The 18,133-nt window shown below is 64.8% G+C and overlaps 1 protein-coding gene across 1 annotated transcript in view; it reads right to left on the bottom strand.

Annotated features, from left to right (window-relative positions):
• The window catches only part of PTCH2 (patched 2), a 55,681-nt gene that overhangs the window by 3,988 nt on the left and 33,560 nt on the right, over positions 1 to 18,133 (bottom strand). Inside the window, exons 8-20 of the mRNA XM_030573666.1 lie at positions 13,326 to 13,457; positions 13,084 to 13,239; positions 12,388 to 12,480; positions 11,706 to 11,831; positions 9,328 to 9,446; positions 8,147 to 8,543; positions 7,594 to 7,906; positions 4,890 to 5,032; positions 3,879 to 4,059; positions 3,208 to 3,491; positions 2,120 to 2,257; positions 1,145 to 1,287; positions 342 to 441 (exon numbers count right to left, since the gene is read on the bottom strand). Coding sequence (XP_030429526.1) covers positions 342 to 441; positions 1,145 to 1,287; positions 2,120 to 2,257; positions 3,208 to 3,491; positions 3,879 to 4,059; positions 4,890 to 5,032; positions 7,594 to 7,906; positions 8,147 to 8,543; positions 9,328 to 9,446; positions 11,706 to 11,831; positions 12,388 to 12,480; positions 13,084 to 13,239; positions 13,326 to 13,457 — 2,325 coding nt within the window. The remainder of the gene's footprint in view (positions 1 to 341; positions 442 to 1,144; positions 1,288 to 2,119; positions 2,258 to 3,207; positions 3,492 to 3,878; positions 4,060 to 4,889; positions 5,033 to 7,593; positions 7,907 to 8,146; positions 8,544 to 9,327; positions 9,447 to 11,705; positions 11,832 to 12,387; positions 12,481 to 13,083; positions 13,240 to 13,325; positions 13,458 to 18,133) is intronic.

Raw genomic sequence — 18,133 nt, 5'->3', positions numbered from 1 at the left:
GCCAGGGCTGGCCTTTCTCAATGGGCTCCAGGCCTGCAGAGGCAGCCTTGGGACAGGTGCCCCCAGTCCAGCTCAATCAAGCGTTAACTCTGAAACCTAATGGTGGTGGTTTTAACTTCAGCACTGATCATTCTCCAAGAAACATCTCGCTCCCATGGGCTTGTGGGTAGAGCCTGTGGGTGTGGGTGGTGCCAGTGTGAGGCACAGACCCCTGTTTCCTCCTCCCTCATCTGACCCCGGCACCCAGCAAGGCAGAGGCACCTGGTGGCCATGCACCTCTTCAGGCACTAGTCTCCACTCCCTGCCAGGCCCCATTGCAGAGGGGCTCTGGGGGCTCTCACCTCAGCCGGGGGCCCGATGACTGACAGCAGGACGGGCAGCAGCACCAGGCCGTTCAGGAGGCCCAAGACAGTCAAGACGGTGAGCACGGCAAAGAAATACCTGGCAGAGGAGACGGAGTGAGAGGAGCCGGGCCGCGCCACGGGCACAGGGCATCCCAGCATGCTTTGCAAACAGGGCCCACCCCCTCAGCCCTCACAGGTAGAGCCTGAACAACGCAGAGGCAAATGGGCCTGGGGGGCGCACAGCACCCACACAGCGGGGCCTTGCACCCCACATCCCATGAACCCACCCGGCCCTGCTGCCCTAGCGTGGCCTCTGCTCAGCCTCCCAACACCGCTGCCCTCAAGCACCCCTGCACACTTACGCACACCCATAAATCCCCCCGGGCACACCTGCATGCACCCACACTCCCAGGAAACCCTACACGCTCACACCCACCCACACACCCCTGCACGCTTACACACACCCATAAATCCCCTGGGCACAACCGCATGCACCCACACCCCCAGGAACCCCTGCACGCTCACACCCATGCACAGACACACCCCGGGATACCTCTGTACACTCACACACCCCCACGCCTGGGCATCCCTGCATGCTTGCACACAACTGCCCCATGCCTGCACACTCACGCATGCCCCCCCACACCTGTGCACCACTGCATGCTCACACACCCCACACATCCTCCCCCTGGCACTCTGGGCACATCTGCACCCCTGGTCTCAGCTGCATGCACCCCCAGTCCCCGTCTGTACACACAGGGCTGAGCTAAAGAGGCACTCTCCCCTTTCCGCGCTGGTACCTCAGGATGAAGTCGAACTCGGAGCCGGCCAGCATGAGTAGGCCCAGCAGCGTGGAGAGCGCCCCGTCCAGCACGGGCGCCAGCGTGTGCTCCAGGGCCAGGGCCGAGCGCAGCGGCCGGCTGCCCATGGCCGTCAGGAACCCCTGGGGGCAGGACACGGCTCAGCTTTGGGCCGGCGTGGGCAGAGAGACGGACTGACCCTGCTCCTCCCCCAAGGGCCAGCCAGACTGACACTGCCCCTCCCCCTGGGGCCAGCCAGACTGACACTGCCCCTCCCCCCGGGCCAGCTGGCCAGACTGACACTGCCCCTCCCCCTGGGGCCAGCCAGACTGACACTGCCCCTTCCCCCTGGGGTCAGACAGACTGACTGACCCTTTCCCTCCCCCCCAGGGCCAGATGGACAGACGGACCCTGCCCCTCCCCCTGGGGCTGGCAGTAGAGACTGACACTGCCCTCCCTCCCAGGGCCGGATGGATGGACTGACACTGCCCTTCCTCCCCAGGGACCACTGGACAGATTGACTGACACTGCCCTCCCCCCCAGGGCCAGACGGATGAACTGTCCCTGCCCCCATCCCTCCCCCAGGGCCGGCTGGACAGACTGATGCTGCCCCTCCCCCTCTCCCCACCCCCAGGGACGGAGGGTCTCCAGCCAGCTGGGCTCTAGAGGTGGCTGGTGCTGGCCTGGGGGGCAGCTGGGCTGGGGGTTTGTGCCCCTTTCGCTATCGGGCCCTGAGGGCGTCTCATGGCTGAGCCTGCCAGCGCCCCAGGGCTTCCCAGCTAGGCTGGGGGGGCTGGGCTGGCTGGACACCCCCAGGCTAGGGGGCGCAGGGAGACGGTGCTCAGTGGGGGGCGCTGCCAGAACAGGTGCTGCCCTGGCCCAAATAGGCTTCTCCCCATCTTTGTGGGGCTGCGCTGGGGGTGGTCCCCCCAGGGGTCCTGGCGCTGCTGGCCCAGGCCCCCCCACCCGACTCACCAGGGCCACGTGGACGGTGAACTCGACGCCGATGCCCACCGAGGCGATGAGGATCACGGCCGGGATGGCGCTCAGCTTGATGCCCATCAGCCCCATGATCCCAAAGAGCTCGACCGTCATCATGGCCAGCACGGCCACCTGCCGGGCGTGGGGGAGAGTCAGCCAGAGAGCAGAGACCACCCTACGGCCCTGCCCCAATGCATCTGCCCACGGCCCTGCCCCATGACATCCATCTCACTGCCCTGCCCCACGGCCCTGCCCCAATGCATCCGCCCCACAGCATCCATCCCACTGCTCTCCCCCACGGCATCCATCCCACTGCCCTGGCCCAATGCATCCGCCCCACAGCTCTGCCCCATGGCATCCATCCCACTGCCCTGGCCCACAGCATCTGCCCCATGGCCCTGCCCCAATGCATCCGCCCCACGGAATCCATCCCACTGCCCTGCCTCACAGCATCTGCCCCAGTGCCTGCTGCATCACTCTGAACCCTCCTGTCTGCCCCACTGCACTGCCCCACGTCCCTCTGCCCTACTGTTCTGCCCCATGGCAGCCATCCACTCTGCCCCACACAAGGGCCCAGATGCCAGGGTGATGGGTGCCCAATTGCCATGAACGATACCAAATACAGATGCTTTGCCCAGCTGCCTTGGAAGGACGTGCCAATGGTGGGAGGGAGGGGGCGAAACAATCGGATCCGCTTGCCTGGAGCCCAGGGGTCAGGGTGGGAACAGCACTCTGGGCAGCAGAGCTGACTGCAGGGTCAGGGCCTGAAAGCCCCCAGCCCAGCCAGGGGCAGGGGAGCTATGCCAGGGACCCCCAGGCTGGGAGAGAGCCGGTGCCGGGGGGTGCAAGCCAGGCCAGGCCAGGGAAAGGCACTGGCTCCCTGTGCCCAGCTCCGGGCTGCGTCTGGGAGCTCCCGGTCTGCCCCTGGAGACGCTCGGGAGGCGCTGGAGGGTGTTCCAGGCCGGGGGCCATCGGGCGCTCTAAGCGGCCCGTCCATGAACAAGGCGCCCCAGGCGAGGTCTCGAGTGTCTGAACCCCACCCCGTGGTGTCCCAGGCCCATCCCAGCCCCGGGCACACTCACGATGATGCCGGCGGTCCAGGGGTTGAGCAGCAGCACGGCGCACACCAGGAAGGTGCAGGCCAGCACAATGCTGACAGCCAGCAGGAACCAGTGGCGCAGGCCGATGTACTGCTCCCAGAAGAGGAAGGGGTATCCGCTGGGGTAGCTGGCCACGCCGCGCTCCCGGGCCGCCTCCTCGCATACGGCCCGCACGCTCTCGATGGCTTCCACGAAGTCCGCAGTCTGGCGCAGGCCGCTCAGGTAGAAGGGGAACTGGGCGAACTCCAGGGGCTGGGCTGCGGGGACTGGAGAAAGGGGGCAGCGAGGGTCAGGCAGGGGGATGCCACGGCCCCTGTCCCCCCAACACTGCCCTCTTCCTCCTCCCACACCAGCGCCCGGGCCAGCCCAGATGGAAGGGCAACACTGGAGCGGGGAGCTCGGTACAACGAGGGTGCCAGCTGGTGTGTCCAGCTGGACCCTGTGTGGTGCGCTGGCACATGGTGGCAGGACCCTGTGTGGCACATGGGGGTGCCCGGCCGGACACTGCATGGCAAGCAGGTGCATGGGGCCGTGCCCGGCAGGACCGCATGTGACGTGTGTGGGGTGTCTGGCAGGACCCTGCGTGGTGCGTTGGCATGTGCCCAGCCTGCATGTGCCTGCATGTGCCCAAGCATGCCCACGACCACACTCACTTCGCAGGTTCTCGCCAGTGGCATCGTACTTGTCGTGGATCCACTCGGGTGGCGGGGGGTAGAAGTTGGCATGGGAGGCGGCGACACCCAGCGGGTCATTGCTCACCCACACAGTCAGGCAGATGTAGAAGGTCTCTGGGGGGATGATGCCGTTCTCGTCGACCAGGCGGCGTGTGGTGAGCTGCGGGGAGCAGATGGGCACGGGTGAACTGTGGGGCCGGAGGGCCAGGCTGGCTCAGAGGTGAGTTCAGGGCTGGGCCAGGCTCTCGGGCTGGGCACGGGGTGAGCTGTGGGGGCCAAAGGGCCAGGCCGGCTGACAGGCGAGTTCAGGGCCAGGCCAGGCTTTCGGGCAGGGCACGGGGTGAGCTGTGGGGCTGGAGGGGCAGGCCGGCTGACGGGCGAGTTCAGGGCTGGGCCAGGCTTTCAGGCAGGGCACGGGGTGAGCTGCGGGGGCCGGAGGGCCAGGCGGACTGACAGGCGAGTTCAGGGCCGGGCCAGGCTCTCAGGCTGGGCACGGGGTGAGCTGCAGGGGCCGGAGAGCCAGGCGGACTGACAGGCGAGTTCAGGGCCGGGCCAGGCTCTCAGGCTGGGCACGGGGTGTGCTGCGGGGGCCGGAGGGCCAGGCGGACTGACAGGCGAGTTCAGGGCCGGGCCAGGCTCTCAGGCTGGGCACGGGGTGAGCTGCAGGGGCCGGAGAGCCAGGCGGACTGACAGGCGAGTTCAGGGCCGGGCCAGGCTCTCAGGCTGGGCACGGGGTGAGCTGCGGGGGCCGGAGGGCCAGGCCGGCTCAGAGACGAGTTCAGGGCCGGGCCAGGCCAGGCTCTCAGGCTGGGCACGGGGTGAGCTGTGGGGTCGGAGGGGCAGGCCGGCTGACAGGCGAGTTCAGGGCTGGGCCAGGCTTTTGGGCAGGGCACGGGGTGAGCTGCGGGGGGCGGAGGGCCAGGCCGGCTCAGAGATGAGTTCAGGGCCGGGCCAGGTTCTTGGGCAGGGCTGGGCATGGGGTTGGCTCACCTGGTTGTAGTTGAACGGCTCCTTCTTGTCACCCGTCTGGATGAGCAGCTTGTAGGCCAGCGCGCCGTCCTCGGAGCCGTTCCGGTAGCTGTCACGGGTGATGCGCCCGGCCTGCCACTCCTTGTCAAAGGCGGCCTGCAGGCCTGGGGACAGAGCGCGGGGGTTACGGGGACAGACGGAGACCACCCCACACTGCACGGCCCTTCCCAGCCGCGGGACAGCGACGCTGGATGGGCAGGGGCTGCCCGTCCCGCCTGGCTGAGCCGGCCCATGGGCACCTCCATGCCCACCCCCTGATACTGCTCAGTAACCTGAGTGCTGCTCCCAGCCCAAAGCCATGGCTGCAGCGGGGCACTGAAGGGCAGAGCGGGCACAGGAGGGGCTGGGTCCGTGTGCAAGAGAAGCACTGTGTGTAGGGGCCCCAGGCGTGGCCGCGTGGCACAGAACTCTGGTGTGACAGCCCAGGGGTGGGTGCGTGGCACAGAACTCTGGTGTGAGAGCCCAGGGGTGGGTGCGTGGCACAGAACTCCTGGGTGTGAGAGCCCAGGCCATGGCCACGTGGCACAGAACTCTGGTGTGAGAGAGCCCAGGCCATGGCCACGTGGCACAGAACTCTGGTGTGACCGCCCAGGCCATGGCCACGTGGCACAGAACTCTGGTGTGACAGCCCAGGGGTGGGTGCGTGGCACAGAACTCCTGGGTGTGAGAGCCCAGGCCATGGCCACGTGGCACAGAACTCTGGTGTGAGAGCCCAGGGGTGGGTGCGTGGCACAGAACTCCTGGGTGTGAGAGCCCAGGGGTGGGTGCATGGCACAGAACTCTGGTGTGAGAGAGCCCAGGCCATGGCCACGTGGCACAGAACTCTGGTGTGAGAGCCCAGGGGTGGGTGCGTGGCACAGAACTCCTGGGTGTGAGAGCCCAGGGGTGGGTGCATGGCACAGAACTCTGGTGTGAGAGAGCCCAGGCCATGGCCACGTGGCACAGAACTCCTGGGTGTGAGAGTCCGGGGTGGGTGCGTGGCACAGAACTCCTGGGTGTGAGAGCCCAGGGGTGGGTGCGTGGCACAGAACTCCTGGGTGTGAGAGCTCAGGGGTGGGTGCGTGGCACAGAACTCTGGTGTGAGAGAGCCCAGGCCATGGCCGCGTGGCACAGAACTCCTGGGCGTGAGAGCCCAGGGGTGGGTGCGTGAGAGCCCACGTGCAGGTACTGTTGCTGTTCCCCCCAGATTTAGAGACACAGGGGCAGGTTATCCAAACCACGCCGGCCAAACCTGTAGGCTGGCAGCAGGACTCCAGGGCAGGTGGGGGCAGGCGGAGGCCGGCAGGGGCACACAAGGCAGGTGGAGGCTGGCAGGGACAGATAGGGCAGGCAGGGGCTGGCAGGGGCACACAGGGCAGGTGGAGGCCAGCAGGGGCACACAGAGCAGGCGGGGGCTGGCAGGGCACACAGGGCAGGTGGGGGCAGGTGAAAACTGGCAGGGGCACACAAGGCAGGTGGAGGCCAGCGGGGCAGGCGGGGGCCGGCAGGGGCATACAGGGCAGGTGGGGGCAGGTGAAGGCCGGCAGGGGCACACAGGGCAGGTAGGGGCAGGTGGAAGCTGGCAGGGGCACACAGGGCAGGTGGGGGCCAGCAGGGCAGGCAGAGGCCAGCAGGGGCACACAGAGCAGGCGGGGGCTGGCAGGGCACACAGGGCAGGTGGGGGCAGGTGAAAACTGGCAGGGGCACACAAGGCAGGTGGAGGCCAGCGGGGCAGGCGGGGGCCGGCAGGGGCATACAGGGCAGGTGGGGGCAGGTGAAGGCCGGCAGGGCACACAGGGCAGGTAGGGGCAGGTGGAAGCTGGCAGGGGCACACAGGGCAGGTGGGGGCGGGCAGGGGCACACAGGGTAGGTGGGGGCAGGCGGGGGCCGGCAGGGGCACACAGGGCAGGTGGGGGCTGGCAGGGGCACACAGGGCAGGCGGGGGCCGGCAGGGGCACACAGGGCAGGTGGGGGCAGGTGAAGGCCGGCAGGGGCACACAGGGCAAGTGGGGGCAGGCGGGGGCCGGCAGGGGCACACAGGGCAGGCGGGGGCCGGCAGGGGCACACAGGGCAGGCGGGGGCAGGTGAAGGCCGGCAGGGGCACACAGGGCAAGTGGGGGCAGGCGGGGGCCGGCAGGGGCACACAGGGCAGGCGGGGGCCGGCAGGGGCACACAGGGCAGGTGGGGGCAGGTAAAGGCCGGCAGGGGCACACAGGGCAGGTGGGGGCAGGTGAAGGCCGGCAGGGGCACACAGGGCAGGTGGGGGCAGGCGGGGGCCGGCAGGGGCACACAGGGTAGGTGGGGGCAGGCGGGGGCCGGCAGGGGCACACAGGGCAGGTGGGGGCAGGTGGAAGCCGGCAGGGGCACACAGGGCAGGTGGGGGCAGGTGGAAGCTGGCAGGGGCACACAGGGCAGGTGGGGGCCAGTGGGGCAGGCGGGGGCCGGCAGGGGCACACAGGGCAGGTAAGGGCAGGTGGAAGCCGGAAGGAGCAGACAGGGCAGGCGGGGGCTGGCAGAGCACACAAGGCAGGTGGAAGCCGGCAGGGGCACACAAGGCAGGTGGAAGCCGGCAGGGGCACACAGGGCAAGTGGGGGCAGGCGGGGGCACACAGGGCAGGTGGGGGCAGGTAAAGGCTGGCAGGGGCACACAAGGCAGGGAGGCCAGCGGGGCCAGCGGGGGCCTCACCTCGCAGCCAGTCCTGGAAGTAGTGCAGCCACATCTTGGGCGGCTGGCGGGCGTGGTCACGCACCACGTGCTGCAGGGCACCCAGGGCCCGGTGCAAGCCGTACAGCGCCTCCTGGGAGCTGGGGTAGTGGAAGCCGCCCTTGGTGGCGATGAAGACGTGGTAGAAGGAGAAGTACTTGGACTGGGTGGCGATGAAGGCGTGCTCCTTGGTGCCCCGTGGCACGATGTCCGTCAGGTACAGCCCGTCGTGCACCAGTGTGCTGCCATACAGGCTGAGGCCCAGCAGCGCCAGGAACAGCAGCACAACAATACCCTGGGGACGGGGAGTCCGTTAGAGGGTGCCCAGCACAGCCCCCTGCCCTGCAGCACAGGCCTACAGTGGGCACCCAGCTTCCCCCAGAGTGCCAGGGAGCCCCCCAGCATTCCCCTGCACAGCCTGGGAGTTAGCCCCAGGACTGCCAGGGTCCGCCCCAGCACCCCACCTTGCACCCCTGAGTGCTGAGGGAGATGAGGGGCTCACATGAGCCGGGGGCGGCAGGCCCAGCCCCCCTACCTTGGTCTGAGTCTGCAGCAGGAGGGGGGCGTACTTCTCCCTGGCGAAGTTGGCCAGATTCCAGCGACACAGGGGCAGCGGCACGCACTCCCGGCCCCCCTTGGCCCCGTCCAGCTGGGCCAGCAGATCGCGGGTGGAGCTGGCCGGGGCGAAGAGCTGGGAGCCCAGCGGGTCAGCGGGAGCCAGTGGCGCAGTGCAGACCTGGGCGGTGGGCGGCAGGATGGTGACAACGTGCCGGCCTGAGGGGTCGCAGCGGGCGAAGGCCTGCATCGTGGTGGTGATCTGGGTGCTGGTGGCCACGGCCGGGTGCCCGTAGGGCGAGGGGTGAGAGGCGTGGTTCTCGCTGGCATCGGCGTACTCCTGCGGCTGGATCTGGATGACACGGGAGGAGCACGGGCTGGGGGAGGAGGAGCCGGGGGACGTTCAAAGAGCTGCGATGGGTCCGGTGCCCCTCTGCCCACGCACGGCTGCCCTGGTGGTCGCTGCACCTACTGCTGGGGCGCAGCACCGCCCCTGCTTAGCGGGGAGTGGGATTTCTCCCTGGAGCGACCCCCACTGGCTGCCCCAGGAGAGGCGCCCAGCTGCGGTCAAGCCAGGGGGCGAGGCCCCAAGCACTCCCCAGAGCCATTGCTTAGCCCTGCCAGCTGGGGCCTGATCCTAGCCTGGCAGGATGATCTGCACAGGGGCTGCCTGCGGGCGCATGCTCAGGCCCAGCCGTGCCTGGCATGTGGGCTCTGACGCCCATTGCCGTCCCTCCCGGAGCACCGCACAGACCTGGCTCTGCCCTGGGGACCCCCAGCCCCCCTCCTGGAGCACCGCATGGGCCTGGCTCTGCCCTGGGGACCCCCAGCCCCCCTCCTGGAGCACCGCACGGGCCTGGCTCTGCCCTGGGCACCCCCAGCCCCCTGCCCGGAGCACCACACGGGCCTGGCTCTGCCCTGGGCACCCCCAGCCCTCTGCCTGGAGCACCACACGGGCCTGGCTCTGCCCTGGGCGCCCCCAGCCCCCTGCCTGGAGCACCACACGGGCCTGGCTCTGCCCTGGGCACCCCCAGCCCCCTGCCCGGAGCACTACATGGGCCTGGCTCTGCCCTGGGCACCCCCAGCCCTCCACCCGGAGCACCACACGGGCCTGGCTCTGCCTTGGGCACCCCCAGCCCTCCTGGCAGCGGGAGACGGCACCTGTAGAAGCAGCACAGGACGTCGAGCCGCTGGTCCTGGCGTCGGTGCAGGTCCAGGCTGAGGATGGCCGGGAAGATGAGCAGCACCATGACGAAGTTAAACACCACCACCACGGCAGCCTGCGGGGACACGGGGCGCAGAGCTCAGGCCACGGGGCTCCAAGGGTTAAGCCCTGCTCACTACCCTGCTGGGGAGCCAGGGTCTGTGTGTCCAACACGCGTGTGAGGCCATGTCACAGCTAGGCCAGTAACAGAGCCTGGGTCTCCATGTGTGTCTGACACACGTGTAGGCCCATGTCACACCTCGGTCAGTAACAGGGCCTGGGTCTCCGTGTGTGTCTGACACACGTGTAGGCCCATGTCACACCTCGGTCAGTAACAGGGCCTGGGTCTCCATGTGTGTCTGACACACGTGTAGGCCCATGTCACACCTCAGTCAGTAACGGGGCCTGGGTCTCCGTGTGTGTCTGACACACGTGTGGGCCCATGTCACACCTCGGTCAGTAACAGGGCCTGGGTCTCCATGTGTGTCTAACGTGTGTGGGGCCATGTCACTTGCAGGGAGAAGGGGCGCAGGGCGAGGGTGGGGCCCGTACCCGCAGGTAGAAGGGGACGCAGGGCGAGGGTGGGGTGGGGTGGGGGGCCGTACCCGCAGGGAGAGGGGACGCAGGGCGAGGGTGGGGTGGGGGTCCGTACCCACAGGGAGAGGGGATGCAGGGCGAGGGTGGGGTGGGGTGGGGTGGGGGGCCATACCCGCAGGGAGAGGGGACGCAGGGTGAGGGTGGGGCCCGTACCTGCAGGGAGAAGGGACGCAGGGTGAGGGTGGGGTGGGGTGGGGTGGGGGGCCCTACCCGCAGGGAGAGGGGACGCAGGGCGAGGGTGGGGTGGGGTGGGGGGCCGTACCCGCAGGGAGAGGGGACGCAGGGCGAGGGTGGGGTGGGGGGCCGTACCCGCAGGGAGAGGGGACGCAGGGCGAGGGTGGGGTGGGGGGCCGTACCCGCAGGGAGAGGGGACGCAGGGCGAGGGTGGGGTGGGGGTCCATACCCGCAGGGAGAGGGGACGCAGGGCGAGGGTGGGGCCCGTACCTGCAGGGAGAAGGGACGCAGGGCGAGGGTGGGGTGGGGTGGGGTGGGGAGCCGTACCCGCAGGGAAAGGGGACGCAGGGAAAGGGTGGGGTGGGGTGGGGTGGGGGGCCGTACCCGCAGGGAGAAGGGACGCAGGTCGAGGGTGGGGTGGGGTGGGGTGGGGGGCCGTACCCGCAGGGAGAGGGGACGCAGGGCGAGGGTGGGGTGGGGTGGGGTGGGGGGCCGTACCCGCAGGGAGAGGGGACACAGGGCGAGGGTGGGGTGGGGGGCCGTACCCGCAGGGAGAGGGGACGCAGAGCGAGGGTGGGGCGGGGTGGGGTGGGGGCCCGTACCCGCAGGGAGAGGGGACGCAGGGCGAGGGTGGGGTGGGGTGGGGGGTGAGGGGCCGTACCCGCAGGGAGAGGGGATGCAGGGCGAGGGTGGGGTGGGGGCCCATACCCGCAGGGAGAGGGGACGCAGGGCGAGGGTGGGGTGGGGGCCCGTACCCGCAGGGAGAGGGGACGCAGGGCGAGGGTGGGGTGGGGTGGGGGGTGGGGGGCCGTACCCGCAGGGAGAGGGGATGCAGGGCGAGGGTGGGGTGGGGGCCCATACCCGCAGGGAGAGGGGATGCAGGGCGAGGGTGGGGTGGGGGCCCGTACCCGCAGGGAGAGGGGACGCAGGACGAGGGTGGGGTGGGGTGGGGGGTGGGGGGCCATACCCGCAGGGAGAGGGGACGCAGGGCGAGGGTGGGGTGGGGGGCCGTACCCGCAGGGAGAGGGGACGCAGGGCGAGGGTGGGGTGGGGGTCCATACCCGCAGGGAGAGGGGACGCAGGGCGAGGGTGGGGTGGGGGTCTGTACCCGCAGGGAGAGGGGACGCAGGGCGAGGGTGGGGCCCGTACCTGCAGGGAGAAGGGACGCAGGGCGAGGGTGGGGTGGGGTGGGGTGGGGGGCCGTACCCGCAGGGAGAGGGGATGCAGGGCGAGGGTGGGGTGGGGGTCCGTACCCGCAGGGAGAGGGGACGCAGGGCGAGGGTGGGGTGGGGGTCTGTACCCGCAGGGAGAGGGGATGCAGGGCGAGGGTGGGGTGGGGTGGGGTGGGGGGCCGTACCCGCAGGGAGAGGGGACGCAGGGTGAGGGTGGGGTGGGGTGGGGGGCCGTACCCGCAGGGAGAAGGGACGCAGGGCAAGGGTGGGGTGGGGTGGGGTGCGGGGCCGTACCCGCAGGGAGAGGGGACGCAGGGCGAGGGCGGGGTGGGGTGGGGTGGGGGCCCGTACCCGCAGGGAGAGGGGACGCAGGGCGAGGGTGGGGCCCGTACCTGCAGGGAGAAGGCACGCAGGGCAGGGATGGGCACCAGGGCTGCCATGAGGAAGGCGATCATGTTGCTGATCGAGGTGAGAGCCACGCTGGTGCCTGTGCGTCTCAGGCACTCACCCGTCCGCTCCTGGGGGGCGCAAACAAACAGAACAGATCACCAAGTGCCCCACGCCCACCCCCACCCCCCAAGGCAGGTCCCCCAGTGCCTCATGCCCACCCCTGCCCCCCACGGCAGATCACCCAGCACCACGCGCCCGCCCCTACCCCCCAAGGCAGGTCACCCAGCGCCTCGCGCCTACCCCCACGGCAGATCACCCAGCACCACTCGCCCGTCCCCACCCTCATGGCAGGTCACCCAGCACCACGCGCCCGCCCCTACCCCCCAAGGCAGGTCACCCAGAACCTCGCGCCCACCCCCACGGCAGGTCACCCAGCACCACGCACCCACCCCCCGCCCCCCAAGGCATGTCACCCAGTGCCACGCGCCTGCCCCCGCCCCCCACAGCAGGTTGCCACGCACCCGCCCTCGCCCCCTGAGGCAGGTCATCAAGTGCCCCTTCCTCATCCCCAAGGCAGGTCACCGAGCACCACACGCCCGCGCCCGCCCCCTACGGCATGTCACCCAGTGCCACGCGCCCGCCCTCGCCCCCCGAGGTAGGTCACCCAAGCCAGGGTGGCCTCACCTTGAAGGGGATGTGCTGGCTGGTCTCGGTGAAGGCGTGAGCCAGGAGGAACATATCGTCCACCCCGATGCCCAGGGCCAGGAACGGCAGCACCTTTGGGGACAGAAACCAGCCTCCATGCTAAGTGTCTGCAGCCGGTCCAGCTGCCACCACCCCAGCGCTGCCTCTCCCTGCGCCTGAATGCGCCCACCTCTGGGGGAGAAGCACCCACCCCAGCTCCACCCGGAGAACCCAGGATCCCATGGGAACAGGGCAAGGGATCCCCAGGAGCAACCGACACAGGCTGGGGCACAGCCCCCCAAGTCTGCCTCCCCGTAAGGGCAGCTAGCGCCCCGCACCAACTCAGATGCTGGGGAGAGCGCCCCCTACTGACCCTCCACCCCACTCCCTGCAGCACAGCGCCCCCTAGTGCCACACCGCGGTATTGGGACCAGCCCTAATGGCAAGGGGGAGTGTGCCCCCTACTAACCCTCCACCCCACCCCCTGCAGCACAGCGCCCCCTAGTGCCGCACTAGGGCATTAGGGCCGGCCCTGACGGAGAGGGCAGAGTGCCTGTGTTATTCCCGCAGGTCTCCCATAAGGCTGTGAAGCCTCTCCCAGAGGTGCCAGCTCCAGCCCCCATGCAGGAGGGTGAGCAAGGCCTGAGGGGCAGGCAGGTTCTCCCCATGGCCCTGCCTGGCCCTGGCGTGCGGTACCTGGGTGGTGGCTGCATTGAAGGAGATTCCCAGCAGCGAGCAGAGCCCGAGTCCTGACGCCACAGAGAGGGCCACCAGCAGGACACCGGCCAAGCCCACGGCCCCCTGAGACTTGGAGCAGTCCCAGCGCAGCATGGTCACACAGGCGTACGCCAGCTGGAAGCAGAGCAAAGTAGAGCAGGGGCAGGGTTAGCGCAGGCGGGCGGGGTTAGCATGCGTGGGTGGGGAGGGAGAGTACCTACCATCAGAAGGTAGCCCCCGGCCACGCGGATGGCGCTCACGTCCGAGAAGGATTTCATGATATCGCTGAGTGTGGTGGTGGAGAAGGCGTGGACACGCTGGGAGCTGTTCTGCGGGAGGGACTCCTGCGCCAGCTGGGGAGAGATGGGGCCTCAGAGACACGGCTGGAGAGCAGCGTGAGGGCAGCTCCCCGGCCATGCCACACCCCTCCCAGGGGGCAGCCCTCCCACCACCCTCCGCCCTTGCAGTGGGCAGCCCACCTCTGCTACACCACACACCTCCCAGCAGCCAGTCTGCCCTCACCACGTCCCTCCTAGCAGGCACCCGACACCCTTCTACGCCCCTCCCAATGGGCAGCCCTGCCGCCCCCCACCACACACCTCCCAGCAGCCAGTCTGCCCCCACCACACCACTCCCAGCGGGTAGCCTGTGCCCTCCGCCACGCCACTGCCAGCATGCTCATCCCCCTCGGCACACTCACACCCCTCATGGCGTGCTCACACCCCCCTGGCATGCTGTGATGTTATTGATATAAACTGGGACCATATAGAACATGGTTGCAACCAAGGTCCTGTAGTGGCACCAAATCTTATGTAAAGGGGGTCATATAAGGTGTCTAAGACAAGGTTATGGGTTACTGGTTATGATTATGCTGTCTGTATGTATGTGTCATTTTGTAGTTGAAGTTATAAGTATTGGCTCTATACTGTCTGTATTTTGTATTTGTGCTCTGCTTCTGGGTGACACCCCAGACAAGGTGGTGTCAGGTGTTAGCTCTGCCAAGCCTGTTTGATGGCCCATTAAGGACCATCAGCTACACAACTGACCCATGGAGAGGAGGCAGATATGCCTTGTAACTCAGCAGGGTGTGCAGGGACTTGCCCATGTGACTCCAGACTCCACGTTGCTGTAATTTTCCACAGTAAGAACAAAGAGGTTCTTACACCTGGAAAAGCCTATATAAGGCTGATGGCTCAGCTCCATCTTGTTTTCAATCCTGCTTCTTACCTCTGGAGGGACTTTGCTACAAACTGAAGCTCTACACAAGGGACTGATGACCCATCCCAGCGGGGGATGTTCTCCAGAGACTTGATTTGAACCTGCAGTTTACTCCATCACTGCTACAAGCCTGAACTAAGAACTTGGCCATCACTGTATGGAATTGATTCCATTTAACCAATTCTAGCTCTCATCTCTACCTTTTTCCCTTTATGAATAAACCTTTAGATTTTCGATTCTAAAGGATTGGCAACAGTGTGCTTTGTGGGTAAGATCTGATGTGTATATTGACCTGGGTCTGGGGCTTGATTCTTTGGGATCAAGAGAACCATTTTCTTTTATTGGGGTGTTGGTTTTCATAATTATTCATCCCCAGGACGAGTGGCACTGGTGGGGATACTGGGAGACTGGAGAGTCTAAGGAAATTGCTTGTGTGACTTGTGGTTAGCCAGTGGGGTGAAACCGAAGTCTTTTTTGTCTGGCTGGTTTGGTTTGCCTTAGAGGTGGAAAGACCCTAGCCTAGGGCTGTGACTGACTTGTTTGAGCAATTGGTCCTGAATTGGCACTCTGAGTTGGGTCCCGCCAGAACTGCATTGTCAAAGTGGCGTAGTCGGCATAATCCACAGAACCAGGTTAATTAAGCTTTGGGTCAGAACCCCACGCTATCCAAATTTGAATTTTGGTATAGAGAGTTTGGTTGGTTGAAGATCAGTGCCCATGAGACAGAAAGCATCAGCAAAAGGAAAGAAACTGCAAACCTTGAGAGAGAGCCTGCAGTTTGAACATGAGGAAAAACTGGCAAAAATTCAGATGGAAGAGGAGCAGCCTTGGCCCAGCTGGAGGAAGAGGCTGATAAAAGAAAGAAAGAAGCTGCTAAGAGAGAAGAAAAAGCTCATGAGGGGCGTCTGGAGCTGCTGGCTGCTGAGGAGAAAACTCAATGCAACAGGAGACAGCTAGACTCCAGCTCCACGTCAAAGCAGCAAGGGAAGAACAGCAGAAACTGTATCCTCTTGAAAGTCCAGTTTATAACAATGTTGGCATGTTGTATAACTCTGAGCAGTTGTCTGGGTGTAACCAAATGTACCCCAACACGGCCACCTTTCATGTCAATGCTGTTACCGTGCGGTCAGTAGAAGGTGGCTCCATAAATTGTACCAGTGCTCTGTATGGGAGTGGTGATGAAAAATTCATAGAGAGTGTAAAAGTCAATGGTAAAAACTGTTTAGGGCAAATGATGGCATCTAACATCACTCTTGTTAAAGCAGATCTGGTCAAAGAGGAAGATTATTCACCAAACCAGAGTGTGAATGTTGTGATCCTCTATGTTTACTATCCGTGTGCCTTTAGCCAGAATCCACCTCGAATGGAATGGGGCTAAGCATGAAGTTATAGCTGGGGTAAGGAAGTTATTCCTAAAGATCTTTTAATTGGGGAAAATGTTAAAGCTTTGTTCAGTTCAGGTAGCCAGTCACAGGACAGGAATGAACTTACACCTGTGTCTATTGTGGGCAATGGTTTGCCTGAGGAGGGTTGCTCCAAAGGTTTGTCTGTGCAAGAAAGCAGTGTGTCTGTGAATGGAGTTTCTGAATGTCTGTCTAATGTCTCAGAAGTGAATCTGGAGTTAAATCAAGAGCAGAAAGATCTCATTGGGGAGGAAAATGTTTCTCAGGAGCAAATTAAAGTAAATGGTCAGGTGGAAGCCATAACTGAGGAAGGAGAGGGTAGATTTGTGATGGGTGATGGATTGATGGCTAGTGCAGCTTGTAAAAGTGAACCTGAAATGGGTAATTGTGATTTGCTGGAAGTTGTTCAGTGTAGTGAAAAAAGCAGCAGCTTATCAGTTGGGAGTGGCCATGTGCCTGGTAGGGAAAGTTTGGAGGAGCCTAGGCAGCCTTGTGAGCTGATGGCTTTATCTGGTCAGCAGTTTAGGAAGGCAGGGATGGTGGAAAATGAGTGTCCCTATCCCTTACCTGTTTCCTGTGTGGAGAAATGTGACAGTGAAGGGAATGTGCCTGTGTCTGTCAGGAGTGTTGACTGGCCTATGGAGGAAGCTACCTCGGTCTCCAAGCAGTTGTCTGTGAACAGCCCTGTGTGCTGGGACAAGGGAAATGAGATCCCAAGCTGTGTGTCTGGTGAAGGAGAAGGTGTCTCCGGCTCTTCTGTGTCTGTGGAGCAGACAGAAGGTGCCTTTCAGCCTGTGATGGCTGAGGGTGATTCAGTTGTCTCAGAGTTGGTTGTAAATACAGCTAAAGCCCAGGAAGGGAATGGTCCTAAGTCTGTGTTTACTGGGGAGAATGGCACTGTGACTAGGTTGCATCCAGTTAGTGTCTTAGCAAAATCCCAGAGACCAGACAATTCTGGTGCTTGTAGTTTGCCAGTTGCTAAAGTGTGGTTGGAAAAGGGTGTAGCAGCTCTGTCTGCTCAGGGTGATACCCTAGCCAGGGCACAAGGAGAGCAGAAAGGTGATTTAATTGTGTTACGTACTGACAGTTTGACAACTTGTAGCAAGAAGGAAAAGATTCCTGAGCTTGTTCATGGCCAAGGGAAGGAAAATGCTTCTAACCTGTTATCTGGAAAGTCTATGAGTTTGCCTGAAAAGGGATTGCGTAGGAATCTGCCTGATGGGCCAGAGGTGATTCTGAATGTAAGTGAGACCCAGAAAGAGCCTGTGGTTGCTCAGGCCATGTCTACATCTAAAATTTTGCAGCGCTGGTTGTTACAGCTGTATTAGTACAGCTGTATAGGGCCAGCGCTGCAGAGTGGCCACACTTACAGCAACCAGCGCTGCAAGTGGTGTTAGATGTGGCCACACTGCAGCGCTGTTGGGCGGCTTCAAGGGGGGTTCCGGGAACGCAAGAGCAAACCAGGGAAGGAGACCAGCTTCGCCGCGGTTTGCTCTCTCGTTCCCGGAACCCCGAGCAAGCAGGTCTCCTTCCCTGCAGTTTGCAGGGTGGCTCCGGGAACGCGAGAGCAAACCGCGGCGAAGCTGGTCTCCTTTCCCGGTTTGCACTCTCGTTCCCCGAACCGCCGAGCAAGCGGTTCTCCTTCCCTGCGGTTTGCAGGGTGGCTCCGGGAACGAGAGAGCAAACCGGGAAAGGAGACCAGCTTCGCCGCGGTTTGCTCTCGCGTTCCCGGAGCCACCCTGCAAACCGCAGGGAAGGAGACCTGCTTGCTCGGGGTTCCAGGAACGAGAGAGCAAACCGCAGCGAAGCTGGTCTCCTTCCCCGGCTTGCTCTCTCGTTCCCGGAACCCCGAGCAAGCAGTTCTCCTTCCCTGCGGTTTGCAGGGTGGCTCCGGGAACGAGAGAGCAAACCGGGAAAGGAGACCAGCTTCGCCGCGGTTTGCTCTCGCGTTCCCGGAGCCACCCTGCAAACCGCAGGGAAGGAGAACCGCTTGCTCGGCGGTTCGGGGAACGAGAGAGCAAACCGGGAAAGGAGACCAGCTTCGCCGCGGTTTGCTCTCGCGTTCCCAGAGCCACCCTGCAAACCGCAGGGAAGGAGAACCGCTTGCTCGGCGGTTCGGGGAACGAGAGAGCAAACCGGGAAAGGAGACCAGCTTCGCCGCGGTTTGCTCTCGCGTTCCCGGAGCCACCCTGCAAACCGCAGGGAAGGAGACCTGCTTGCTTGGGGTTCCGGGAACGAGAGAGCAAACCGGGAAAGGAGACCAGCTTGATTACCAGAGGCTTCCTCGTTCCACGGAGGTCAAGAAAAGCGCTGGTAAGTGTCTACATTGGATTACCAGCGCTGGATCACCAGCGCTGGATCCTCTACACCCGAGACAAAACGGGAGTACGGCCAGCGCTGCAAACAGG

This window comes from Gopherus evgoodei, chromosome 8 (genome assembly GCF_007399415.2).
Source record: "Gopherus evgoodei ecotype Sinaloan lineage chromosome 8, rGopEvg1_v1.p, whole genome shotgun sequence".
NCBI lineage: Eukaryota > Metazoa > Chordata > Testudines > Testudinidae > Gopherus > Gopherus evgoodei.
The sequence above is the reverse complement of the archived record's forward strand: the minus strand, read 5'-3'. Positions and strand labels throughout refer to the sequence as shown.